We start from the raw sequence: 13,005 nt of genomic DNA, 5'->3' as shown, positions 1-13,005 counted from the left end.
TTCACGAGATTTCATTTATTGAGCTTCGCTTGAAGAGCGCGGAACGTGAAATTACCTGAGAAAGTGACTTGGAGATTGCGTGAGGGTGTTCGAGATTAACGCAACGTCTGACTTTGATGTAATCTTACAGAGCTCAGAAAATACTGTAGAAATGGTGACAAAGCAGCTACACACCAACTCGCGATCACCTACACCGTCTCAATATACCTTCGCACCTCCCTATTCACAAAATTAGCATCTTCCTGTACAACCGAGATATGTTCCACATGAGGGGCTGTGTAGAAGGTGTCGGTCGTACCAATCTGTTACGGCTTCATCCCACAGCCGAATCTCGTGCTCTCTCGTCCCCCCATAATGCTCCACGAACTCATCTCCGAATACTTCTCTCGCTACGCTCTCCGGCCTCATGAACCGCTCCGTGGCCTCCTTCAGACTCTTCGCCAGTCGCACACCGGGATCTGCCTTGCCGCCAACATCTTGCCCCTTGCCAAGCGGCGCCTGCTTAATCTCAAGTTTCTTCTCCACGCCTCGCCAGCCCAGAGCTAGGATAGCAGCCAAAACGTAGAAAGGGTTTGTGTCCGCGCCTGGGACTCTGACTTCAAATCGCGTCGCGCCAGACTTGGCAGTTGGTGGCGCGATGAGTCGGATAGAGGCTGCACGGTGCTCTAATCCCCAGGACACGGTGACAGGCGCCCAGAAGTTCTCCACGAGGCGCTTGTACGAGTTTACAGTAGGTGCGAGAAGAGGCATGATGTCTGGGAGACCTTCTAGTAAACCTGCGAGGAAATGCCGGCCCATGTCAGATAGGTTCTCGGTGTCTGTCCATTCTGCATTCGTGTCTTTCTTGTCGCGGCAGAATAGGTTCTTGCCCTGCTTGTCCACGATGGAGATGTGCATGTGTCCGCTGTTCCCTGGGAGACCTTGTCTAGGTTTTGCCATGAAGCAGGGTGTAATGCCGTAACCTGTCGCTATCGACTTGACCACATACCTGGGTCTATTAGCCATTGCCTTTCCGAGCCTGGGGGGTGACTGACTTGAATAATGCAGCCTTGTCTGCCATTTCTTGGATCTCTCCAAATGCCAAGGCAGCCTCGAAGACTCCAGGTCCACTCTCCGTATGCCACCCTTCTATTCCACAATTGAACTTCTCGCACGCATCAAAGATCCCATAATAGTAATCCTTGTTTTGTACTGGTCGAGTCAGACTGTATCCGAACATGCCTTCGGTCAGAGAAGGCAGAGCATCAACGGGGTTGTTCTTGAGGAAAGTCGCAGTGGAGGAAGTGTTTCGTTCGGCGAGAGGGCCGCCGCTGCTATCTGCAGAGGGGGTTTTGAATTGAAAAAATTCGTATTCAGCTAGAACATGGTCAGCAAGCAATGCAATTGCCCTGAGTATCAAACACACCTCCGGCCATAGCACCATAACCACTTGCGTGCAGTTTATCCACGGTGCTTTTCAGCAGACCTCGAGGGCAAGCACTGACAGGCTCCCCCGAATCCGGGTCCTTGAAGTAGATCAGGAAGAACGGCACATTGTCCTCCCACGGTATCCGCCTGAAGCTACTCAAGTCTGGGATGGCAATAAGATCATGGTAGCCGTTCTCGGCATTGCTGACCTTCAATTCGCGGAAGTATGTCTGGTCGTGCATATCCCACCCAAAGACCACCGAGCAGAAGCCGAAGCCCTCCTTTGCGATGCCCAGGAACTTCTTCTTCGAGATCAGCTTGCCACGCAAAATGCCATCGACATCCACACCCGCCAGCTTGACCTTGGTGTCATTCTCTAGAAGCTTTGGCAGCGAATCCAGGGTAACTTCTTGTTCCGACATTGTGGTGAATGAAGGTGGGGGGTGTTGGCTGAGCTCGAAGCTGAATCAGGGAGGGGTCGCTAATTCGCTAATTTGCCAATTCTTGTTCTTGAGGCTTGTCGGTTGCACTGACAGTACCGAAGAGCCTCTCAATCCGAGGAGAGATCTGTACTGTAAATAACACCAAAATAAAAGAAGAAGAACGTGAGAAGATGAGTGTAACAAGAACGTAATCCGGATGGATCTCACGATAAGAAAAGCACGCAAGGACACAAGGAAGCTACCCCCTGGTCAGGCGGCCCAGTCCAGGCCAGCCCGAGGGGTGACAGATGGCTACACGAATCGACATCATTGAGGTTGAGGAGCGCGGATTTGTATATTTGTATAAATATCATCAGAGCACGGCATAGAGAGGAGAGAAAAAAGAAAAGAGGGAGTATGAGAGATGTCTATACATACTGGATGTATGTATGTGTTCCTATCTGTCTCAAGGATCAGGCTCGCCTCCAAGAAAATTCTGCCGATTAAGCTGATTACTAATACCAAGACTAAGCACGTTTTTTGCGAGGGGAAGTCTTGAAAGCTTTACGTAGTTGGCAAGGCGGTGAGGAGCCACGGACGGTCTGGTACCGAGGTAACTGTACCGTATTCCCAGCTCTTGGGACTGGGACTGGCACGACGGTCGAGTGCATCCTAGTGCAACCCGAGGCACGCTCAACCACCCTCCAGCTGAGCAAACACGTACATACATGTAAATATAAGTACATAGAGTAAATCTGATATGGTAATAATAATGGTTTGCCATATGACCGACAGTCAGGCAGTCCAGCGTGAGTGATGGAATATCAATGAACCAATGACCGTAAAGAAAAGTACCAAGTAGCGGTAGTTGCGCGTACTTCTATCTACTTCTTACGGAGTACACATGGATAAGCGGTCAAAACAAAAGATAAGGGGAACTCCCCGGCCGAGAACGGACCTTCCATGACATGACATTATCACACGTCAATTCCACTTTGTGTGACTCGATCCTCGTTAAGACTTCAAGACTTCACGACCTCACCTCAAACAGATACAACCAACTACGGTACCTACCTACCACCAAGCCCTCTTCTTCTCATCTTGTCTAAAGGTATCGCCATACCTGCCCTTATCGCACTCGTCTATCTATCTGTAAGTGAGTTGCTAGCTTGCTAGCTACAACTAGTTGTCCACTCCTCCCGACCATTCATGATAATAAGCGAGATCTACAATATAATTTATCCATCCATCTGTTCTTCTGTCCTTCCGAGTGAAGTTATCACCATTTGCTATTATCAAGTCGCTGATTCTGTCTCTCAGACCACGAACACACACGCTTTGACTTCAAAGAATACACCTACCAAGCCTTTAAGATGGCAGACTCCAGAGGCAGCAGCGAGGGCAAGGTCCACACTATCAACAGTGTTGGCATGGGAAGACTGACTGGCAAGAACGCCATTGTCACCGGAGCTGCCGGGTGAGTTCTGTCTCCATCCTGTCCACGGTTTGGACCATTCGTTGCTTCTTTGCCTTTGCAACGAGTCCCCAGTCTGCATATTGTGGGCTTGAGTCACCTGGGGCCAGATCCACGTGATAGGCCTCTCCCTCCCGCCCTGTTGTCTTTGATAGTCATTGATAGTCAAAAGAGACGAGTCCATGAGGCTCTGCAGAATTCGATATAGCTACCCTTAACACATCTTCTAAGCCTTGATAACATTTCCAATCATTTCCAAGAAGAACACCTGCTTATACTCCCCCAGAGGTATCGGTCTCGAGACATGTATTCTCTTCGCCAAAGAAGGCGCCAACGTCCTCATGGCCGACATCTCCTCCGCAGCCCTCGATAAAGCCTCCACCAAGCTGAAACAACTCGTCCCATCCGCCCTCAAAGTCGAGATCAAGGTCTTCCCTCCTTCTTATCACCTAACCCAAGGCCCAGCTAACACCCCCAGGTCTGCGACGTCTCCAAGGAAGCCGACGTCCAAGCCCTCGTTGAGACCGTCGACGCTTGGGGTGGCGTAGATGTCATGTTCAACAACGCAGGCATCATGCACGCTGACGACGCCGACGCCATCGACACTTCTGAGAAGATCTGGGATCTGACGCAAGCCATCAACGTCAAGGGCGTGTGGTTCGGCTGCAAGCACGCCGTAATTTCCATGCGCAAGTTCAAGAAGACCAAGGGCTCTATTATCAACACCGCCTCCGTGGTTGCCTTGGTTGGATCGGCCACTCCTCAACTTGCATACACTGCGTCTAAGGGTGCTGTGTTGGCGCTGACGAGAGAGCTGGCTATTGTGCATGCGAGAGAGGGCTTGAGATTCAATGCTCTGTGCCCCGCTCCGCTTAACACACCGTTGCTGCAGGACTGGTTGGGCGATGATAAGCCTAAGAGGCAGCGACGCGAGATTCATTTCCCGAGCGGTCGCTTTGGTGAGGCTATCGAGCAGGCGAATGCCGTTCTGTTCCTGGCGAGCGACGAGTCGAGCTTCATCAACGGTCAGGTAAGTTCCTACCTACATGCATATTTCGAGTTCACGATTCGAAGTCTTGGGATACTGACATGGGCAGGACTTTGTCGTCGACGGCGGCATGACCAAAGCCTACGTTACCCCCGAAGGCCCACCCCTCGCTGGACCCAAGAACAACGCCCTGCTCTCCGAGCAAGTCGACGCTATCCGCGGCACCGGCATCTAAACCGCGATCCCGATACCCATTCTTCTCCCGAACGCGAGGATCGATTTCTGGGCCTTGGCGTTGCTTGCATCTCTCCTGTTACACGGCTGACACGGTCTCGTTTTTTATCTATCTCTCCGTTTTTTCTTCTTCTCTATTTCTTGGTCATTTTTGCAAATTGTACTTACGATTGTTGAAATTCACGACACAGAAGAATTAAACGAGATGAGAGAAGAGAGGACACGAAGACTTCTCTGCACGGGATGTCGAAGCTTCTCAGCGACGCATAGATAGCCGGGTGACCTGATGCTCTAACGCGTTCTAATGAATTCCTCAACCCCCATCTTTCACAAATTTTCTCGCCCTGCTTGCTACATGGATCAGATATGATCTCCGCCTCGCTTCTCCTTGGGACCAACCGGTGTGCACATGGATGTGAGTCAGTGGGACGGACAGATCGAACGTATTAGTTGGTACCTATTAAAATTTTGGTATCGGCTCTGATTCGTTTCGCATTTGGCTAGTTCAAGCGTTCATTCGTCTGTTCGTGCATTCTTTCTCAGTGTCTCGATGGAGCATACGGGTGACACGGTGCTAGGTATCCCTAATTCATGGGGTATATCCGCGCACCTCTCAGACGTGTACGTTACGTGAGTGAGGAAGGGAGGGGTGTGCTGTGTACTGTTATGTTTGCGGGGGGCTTAGGTAGGTACTTACTTGTGTTACAGCGTCGCTGGGGAGAGAGATTGGGAGAGACTGGGGGAGAAAGAGAGGCTGGGAGAAGACCTCTCCTCTCCTCTCCTCTCCCCTCCTCCATTCCAGGCCACGCCCGACAGGACAAGCCACACTGAGCGAAATTCAAACCCTTTCACTCGAGATTATTCGCAGACAGACATATATACCCACACACCCATACACCCACATACCATACACCCATACACACCCATCCTCCAAACTCCAACCTCCAACCCTCAAACCTTTTCACATTCACACCTATCCAGTAAACAATACACACAAGCAGACCCAACCCAACCCAGCCCAGCCCAGCCCAAGCCAGCCCAACGCAACCCGAACGGTATTCAATTCCGGATTCCGGGCAGCTTGGCTGGGCTTAGCTTGCTACCTACCTACCCACCTACCCACCTACCCACCTACCCAGGAGAACGACGACGACGACGACGACGACGACGACAACGGGGGCAGAAAAAGTTGAGAGCCAGCCATCCATCCATCTGTCCATTCATTCATCCATTCATTCATTCATCGTGCATCTTATGAACCTTGAACACTTAACCATTAACCCCCTCTCCCTCCGGCTATCCCTCCCGCCCTCTCCCCACACGCCCCGAGTAGCTCTCCACAAGCCGCGAGTAGCTCTCCACAGATCCAGTAGTGAACAGCAAGCACACACATACACACACACATACAGAGACAGAGAGTAATAAAGATAAATCGATCCATACGTTCAGTTCAGTTCGATTCCGCTTCTCTATTCACCTCTTCGCTGACGCCTCTTCGCTAATGCCTCTTCACTAATGCCTCTTCACTAATGGCTCTTCAATAATGAAGAATCCAGCAGATCACATGCACTGCCAGGCGCCGCTCTGCTCCTCCACTGTTGTCAAAAGCCAAGCCAAGCCAAGCAAGCCAAGCAAGCCCGCTCACTCCTGCCGGCACGAGAGAGGGGGAAAAAAAACATAAAAGAAAGAGAATTAGAGCGTCAGATCCAGAAAATGCATTTGAAGCTAAGACTTTTACATTCTAGGATGCTTGCATGCAACATTGCGCCGTAATTGCCCACTCGCCCACTCCCTCTAATCAAGCGGGATACCTTCGTACTCGGCGAAGCCGAGTGAGAGGTTCATGTTTTCTATTCCAGATGTTAGTCTTGTTAAGTACGGATTTGGAGCGATGGCGTGATAGAGGAAGGAAAGGCTCATGGAAGTGCGGGTATTATGAGAGAGAACTTACGCAAACACTGAGTAGCAGCCCCCTTCAATAAATTATCAATCGTCGCACAAACAACGACTCGCTTCCCCGAGCTGTGCACGCCAAATCCGCCAATCTCAACACCATGCTTGCCGCTAATATTCTTCACGCTCGGCGGCTCCCCAATGACCTTTACCAGTCTCTCGCCCGCATAACGCTCTTGATATAGCTGGCGGATGTCTCTGCTCGTCATGCTCTGCTTGAGCGGAATGCTGATCGTGTGGTGGATACCCTGGAACCAGACTGCGACGTGGGGGACAAAGGCAACCTCAGCGCCAAGCTGCGAGCTGATCTCGCGCTCGTGGATGTGGTCAGTCAAGCTGTACGGAATGATGTTGCCGGTCAGGTTGTCGACATCGTTTTTGGGGCTAGGCTTGGTTCCTGCGCCGGAGTAGCCAGACACACCGAAGACGGTAGGTTGGCCGCCGAGGAAGGGGACGAGAGGTGCAATGCCTATTTGAGCGGCGGTTGCATAACATCCCGGGTTGGCGATCCGGGTGGCCTTGGAAATCTCAGATCTGTTGACAAGCTCGGGAAGACCATAGGTCCACTTGCTGTCGAATCGGTAGTCAGCCGAGAGGTCGACGATGACGCTATTTTGAGGACCCTTGCCTTCGTTGACGGCATCGACGAATGGCTTGCAGACGCCGTTGGGGAGAGCCATCACCCAGCAGTCGACTTCTCCGTTCTCCTCCATGCGGCGGACGTCCTCAGCCGTGAGGTTCTCGTAGGTAATGTCTCGCTTCTCGTAACCCTTGAGCTTCTGGCCAGCCAACTCACGCGATGAAACGTGGCGGAGGTCCATATTTGGGTGAGCATTAAGAAGGCTGATGAGAGCCTGTCCCGTGTATCCTCGGGCGCCAATCAAGGCGACCTTGGCTGGCTGCTCCTTAGAAGAGTGTTTGGAGCCAAAAGGAGGGTTTGGGTTGGTGGTGGTAGCATACCCACGTGACGAAGAAGCGAATGTGCGGGGGGTGGATGGGCGAGTAGTCATGGAGACAGGTCTGTGAGCGCTGGTGGAGAAGGCCCGCGCTTGTTGCCGTTGTGGCTGACCAACATGGTGTATGGAAGCGCTCATTCCGCTGGCAGCTCTCGCAGCTCGATGGAGACGCTCCTCCAGGTTGGCATCACCGAGCATAGCACGGCCGTGCTTGGTAAATTCAGTCATAAGCTGCTTGACCTCGTCTCCATTCTCAATCCCGTACCAGAACATGACCTCCCCATCCTTCGATAGACTGCCCTCGGCCTTATCAAAGAACCAGGTTAGGTTCTCGTCGTCCTCCTTAACGGTCCAGACCAGCTTTGGGTTGTCCTTCTCGATAGCGGCAAAGACATTGTCTGCGACGTTGGTCAACCATCCGGCCTTGGTGATGGTGAAAGTTGCCAAGTTAGCAAGGCTGCTTTCGGGTGAAGGTGGGAGGACAATGGCAAGAGCATCCATGGGCTCGTCAAAATAGGCCTTGAATTCCTTCTTCTGCAAGCCATCCACGAATCTCTCAACTGTAGCCTTAGCATCAAGACCTTCACGATCTCTGACCAAAACATCCTTGAGCTTCTGAATATCCTCAAATTGCGAAATGGCAGTGGTGGTAGACAACTTGTTGCCTCGTCGGATGAGAGTTCCCGCTCCGGTATCTGTGAACAACTCCTTCTGGAGATCGGCCGGATGAATGATCGCCACACTGGATGTTCGCGGGAGCGTCTCAAGCAGTTGCTTGCACTCCTTGATCTTCAGTCTTGTTCCGTATCGGCACCACCATTGCGACATCAAGTCCTCGTACTCCTCGTCCAGATTAATAGCAGAAATCTTCTCCCCAGTATCAGCATTGAACAATCCTCCCTTCTCAGCCAGAAACACAATCTTCAGAGGTTGAAGCTCCGTGGCCAGCTCCGCAGCTGCAACATCGGCATTGACGTTCAAGACCTGGCCCTCGGGTGTCTCAGCCATTGAAGTCAAGATTGGCAGACATCCTGCGTTGATAGCTGCCTCGATAGGAGCCTTGTTAACCTTGTTAATCTTGCCCACCAAATTGTATTTGGCCTTGTCCAGGTAGTCCGCTCCAAAGACGCCAGAAGTGATCGGTCGGGCACGAACTCCCAGCTCCTCGAGCTTCTCAACCAACTTCATATTCTCCTCCAAGAACAGCTTGCGCGCAACACCCAATGTCTTGCCATCCGTGACCCGGATACCCTCCTCGAACTGGGGCTCCACTCCTGCATCCTCCAGCAGCTTGTTCAATTGTGGTCCAGCGCCGTGCACGACAACGGGGAAAAGGCCGACATGATTTAGGAAGGCGAGGGCAGAGGTGAGGGATTCGAGGTGCTCGGTGAGGATGGCTCCTCCGACCTTAATGACAGCGAATTGCTGCTGCGAGACGGAGCTAAAGTGGGAGAGGTACTGCTGGACCTCTCTCTTCGAGCCAATGTTGCTCAGCAGCTGCACGACCGTAGATCGGGTCGACAGGCTGCTGGATGGGGCAGAGTATCCCCTCCTGTTCGCAAGAGCAGCTGCTGCGCCAGCCTTTGGCACAGTGTGTGCTGAGATCAAGGGCAGACGACTGGCAGCTGTGCATGCCCTTCTGGCGGCAGCGCCAGCCGTGGAACGTAGGGCCAACATCTCGGATGTGCTGGTGGGTTGTGAGGGGAGATTGACGGAGTGTACCGTATATCGAAGGGTCAACCTCCAGCTCTAGCAGAGCACACAGGTGGTTGTCGGCGGTTCCGAGGCTTGATTTCCTGCGCCTTTTATTTCATGGGCGAAGAATAAAAGGCTCACGGCTGGTGGAGGGGTCAACGTTGTCAGATACCAAGGAGGAGAGGGGAGGGAAGGGAAGGCTGGCTGAGAAACAATCGCACCTCGGGCAAGTAATTCAATGGATGGAGTATGAAAACAGGCGAGTTCGCAAATTCATGCCCTCCCCGCTATGTATGTTGACGACGTAATGTAAATACAGTAAAGTCCAGCACAGTGACTCGGGTACGAGAAGATTTTGAAGTGTGGGGAGCGTCATCGGGGTTGGCCCCGGTCTGAAGAAAACCTTGTTGATAAGTATCAGATTTTCGCCCTGCGTTTATCCGTAGTTGTAGTAGGTAGTAGGTGATCAATGATCCAGTACCGGGCCTTCCATGCAGCTGCAGGAAAATGTTTTTTCTGCTTGTTCCATGAGAGAAAAGAGAAAGGATAGGAAAGAAAACAAAGCTTATGGCCACTTGCAACGGCCGAGGACCAGTTGGTTGACTAGCCTAGCTTCCGTGTCCGACAGCTGTCTGGCTCGCTTGAAGAAAGCTTTCCACAACAAGTACTGCAATTGCATCTACAGAGTATATCTACACCTATATCCACAATCTTATCCACACCCAGACCCCCTTTCAACCTTGCCACGAGCCACTTGGTACTCGATCTTCCACTGGTTGGATCCCGAGCAAAGAAGAATCGACACTGCACATTACTGCTTTAGGTTACCAGAGGGAAGGGGAAGGTGTTGAAGAAAGGCAAAGTATGGTACATGCATAACTTCGTTATCAGTCATGATGTCTCCATTAGCTCCTACCCACCAGAATTTCTACATGATACAGAGTGACGCCCAAGGATCCATCGGTCTAAATTCCAAGACAGGCAGACCCAGGGATCCCTCACGGTATGCCGCGCCCTGGGGAAAAGAAACCTTCGTAAAATCAAATAGAACAACTCCAAATCGCTAAACCTTCGTTGAATCCTGCTTGCTCGTAGCCAGCGAGAGTTCACATACAAACAGGATGAGCCATCCCAGCGCTCATGGCAATTTTCTAGCCGTGACACGAATTCATGAGCCATCCCTTGCGTTCAGTATGCGCCCCCATCCGCGTGCTGCTCTTCGTGCTGAATGCACCTATCTGGTGGCCACAACTACTAAGGGGTTAGCTATATTTTGGTTCTGGGTATGAGGCCTTCTTACCAGCTGGTACAATAATAACAATAAGCAAGATGATTATTCCGACAATGAGACACATTCTCATCTTCATGTCTAGCACAATTTTAGCCATTTTTCTGCCAAAATACGAATATCCGACGTACCCTTCCACCACATCTGCTTGCGAACTCTGTTTGCGCCGCGACGGAAGCCTTGTGCGGATACGGCGAGGTTGTCGGTCTTGTCTTGGAGAGAGTCGAGACGTTCGCCACGTTGAGAGACTTTGTTGATGTTCTCGCGCATCACACCAACTGTGTCATCGATTTGCTGTAAAAGAAAATTGTCAGAACATGAATATACAGAGTAATAATCCGCGCGATTCCGGAGGCCATGGTGGTTGTCCAATGCCAAGACTGATGAAGTATCCTCCTGCCTGTGGTGACGAGACTGGAAAGAAAGATCCAGGGCTCATTGAGATAGCAGCGCGGATGTCGCTCAAGTGAAGCTGATGAACGTATATCGCAAGTTGTCGAATCGACTCTTTGCTTAATGCACGCTGGTTGCTCTGCAGCTGCTGCCAGGACCATTCTGAAACCATTCCGCGGCATCTCGAATATCGTCTTGAGACCAGGTCCCATCGATCACCCAGACAATTCCGCAGCCTTGTCTAAACCCCCATATCTGTCTGCAGCGTATGTATTGGAGGCCCCAGTAGGTTCGCATCGCCTTTGGTTGCGCCGGAGGCATCGCTCATCGCCCATCGCTCATCACTCATCGCTCATCGCCCATCGGCCCATCGTCGCAGCATCAACCAGAATCTCATCGTCCACGGCAGGCAGGACGCTGCATCGGCATTTCTCAGGACTCGGAACCAAGGGGGTGACTTACAGCTTGCAGCGCAGCGGTTCTCTGGTTGCCCGGAGCAGAGTTACCTCCGCCCGGTGCTTGGTCGGTTGGGATGTACGGATCATAGGGTCTGTCGCCGGCGCTGGCCATTTTGAAGTATGTATTGATTGAGTTTAGATAGAGAGAAGAGTGTTTATTCGTTGACAAGGTGAGTGCGTGGTATGTTGCGTTGTTGTAGTTGAGAGGTGGAAGGTTGCGAGGTGAAAGTCGGAGGGTGATACGGTATGTAAGGGTGGTTGGTGAGTTTGAGGAGGAGCGTCGTTTCAGCGTTTCACCGTGGCTGCGAAACTTGGGGGGGGGGGGGGGGCTAGGTAGTAGCGTGGGTAATTTAGGAACGACTAATATAGTATATACTTGTACGTAGGAACACGAACAATTTGCTTAAGGTTAATTCCAATAGTGCCGACTGGGATGGAGTTTGTTTGTTTACCTATATCCACACAGAATGGTTCACGGCACGCACGATTCCTCCCAGTTTCTATAGATTCTTTGTGCCTGTCACATGTACGGTACTCCTATGTACGGAGGGGTACGCAAACAACTGCCGCAGCGTCTGGATCCAAACAAATCAAGGGGGCTGTGATACCGATAGGTGGTCGGAGACGGGGATGCCGTGACAACAGCAAGAAAAAAGAAAATAAGGTTTTACGAGATGGCGTCTGCCTGTCTGGACTCTGCCAGCCACTCGAGCTGGCGAATCTGATGAGGCTGGGCTCGGATAGGCGGATAAGGCGGATTCGAACGAAATGTACCGGTACAACCTAAGGTTGGTATTCAGGACTTCTTTGGTCAAGCCCTTTGTGAGTGTTTACGTTGTCGACACAGTATCTTAATTGCCGGCGCAGGAGTATGGAGAACAAGTCTGCCTCTCGTCCTAGGTACCTCTCTTTCATTGTCTACTATCCACTATTGATTAATGCTGGTCTCTCGTTACACAGGGAGGTACGGTACCGGTAGAGGAAGAGCTCGGGATCAGCCCAGCCGCGAGCGTCCTGCCAGAAGCTACTTCTATTCCGATATTCCTGTAACATCCGACTGCTCGTCCTGCTTCTCCTCGCCAAATACCGGTATCCTCCTCAGAATCTCGATCCAGGTGGTATCACGTGATCTGGATCTACAAAGGTACCTATACGTATCTATTACAAGTAGATACCAGTACCGGTATCTCGAGCTCGGCTCGTGGGGGTAAGGAAGACGCAATGCTACTTGCTCCACCACAACACGGTCAGAATCTCTCTCGTCTTCTCTCTCTTGTCCTTTCTTGACTTCTCTTCTCTTCTCTTCTCTTCTCTTCTCTTCTCTTCTCTTGACGGGCTCCTGCCAATCCAACTTCCATTTGCTGCCGTGGACATGCATCCTTATTGTTATTGCCTCGCGTGTTTCTGAGAGCATTCGGCAGTAAGTGATTACGGACTAGCCGTTCCAGTGGTTCCTCGCGCGGTCCATTGAAGTCCTGCCGAGAGCACTTTTCCTCCCATCGTTCCTATCCTCACAATCTCCCATCGTCCCTATTCTTTCCTCGTGATTTCTTCAACCTCACCCCCTTCGATATTAGCCCGTCTTTTCATTTTCTCTACCCGTAAAGCACTTGTTTTTCTGGAAAAGCGACGAATTCTCCAGCGCCCGATTTTGGTCTCAACCCAACCAACCAACATATTCGCTGCACCACCAAATTTTCGCCAGTATTGCTATTGAGATCGCAGCAGAAGATCCTG

At 51.5% G+C, this 13,005-nt stretch overlaps 4 protein-coding genes across 4 annotated transcripts; 1 reads left to right on the top strand and 3 right to left on the bottom strand.

The window, feature by feature from the left end:
* Positions 1 to 188: 188 nt before the first annotated feature.
* On the bottom strand, positions 189 to 1,829 carry L3040_000095 (uncharacterized protein; the record flags this gene model as incomplete). Its single annotated transcript, XM_007295120.1, has 4 exons — positions 189 to 219; positions 299 to 988; positions 1,035 to 1,356; positions 1,406 to 1,829. 4 exons carry the CDS (start codon positions 1,827 to 1,829, stop codon positions 189 to 191), a joined length of 1,467 nt encoding a protein of 488 aa, XP_007295182.1.
* Positions 1,830 to 2,797: 968 nt separating this feature from the next.
* L3040_000094 (uncharacterized protein) lies at positions 2,798 to 4,526 on the top strand (the record flags this gene model as incomplete). Its single annotated transcript, XM_066155016.1, has 6 exons — positions 2,798 to 2,895; positions 2,941 to 2,981; positions 3,150 to 3,306; positions 3,590 to 3,731; positions 3,782 to 4,333; positions 4,401 to 4,526. 6 exons carry the CDS (start codon positions 2,798 to 2,800, stop codon positions 4,524 to 4,526), a joined length of 1,116 nt encoding a protein of 371 aa, XP_066013081.1.
* A 1,793-nt stretch (positions 4,527 to 6,319) lies between these two features.
* L3040_000093 (uncharacterized protein) lies at positions 6,320 to 9,111 on the bottom strand (the record flags this gene model as incomplete). Its single annotated transcript, XM_007295118.2, has 2 exons — positions 6,320 to 6,375; positions 6,477 to 9,111. The coding sequence occupies 2 exons, from the start codon at positions 9,109 to 9,111 to the stop codon at positions 6,320 to 6,322; spliced, it is 2,691 nt and encodes an 896-aa protein (XP_007295180.2).
* Positions 9,112 to 10,363: 1,252 nt separating this feature from the next.
* L3040_000092 (uncharacterized protein) lies at positions 10,364 to 11,380 on the bottom strand (the record flags this gene model as incomplete). The annotated part of the gene is made up of 4 exons (XM_007295117.1): positions 10,364 to 10,380; positions 10,430 to 10,498; positions 10,549 to 10,711; positions 11,273 to 11,380. 4 exons carry the CDS (start codon positions 11,378 to 11,380, stop codon positions 10,364 to 10,366), a joined length of 357 nt encoding a protein of 118 aa, XP_007295179.1.
* Between the last annotated feature and the right edge of the window lie 1,625 nt (positions 11,381 to 13,005).

This window comes from Drepanopeziza brunnea, assembly GCF_022702325.1.
Source record: "Drepanopeziza brunnea f. sp. 'multigermtubi' strain 214-2 chromosome Unknown ctg1, whole genome shotgun sequence".
NCBI lineage: Eukaryota > Fungi > Ascomycota > Leotiomycetes > Helotiales > Drepanopezizaceae > Drepanopeziza > Drepanopeziza brunnea.
The sequence above is the reverse complement of the archived record's forward strand: the minus strand, read 5'-3'. Positions and strand labels throughout refer to the sequence as shown.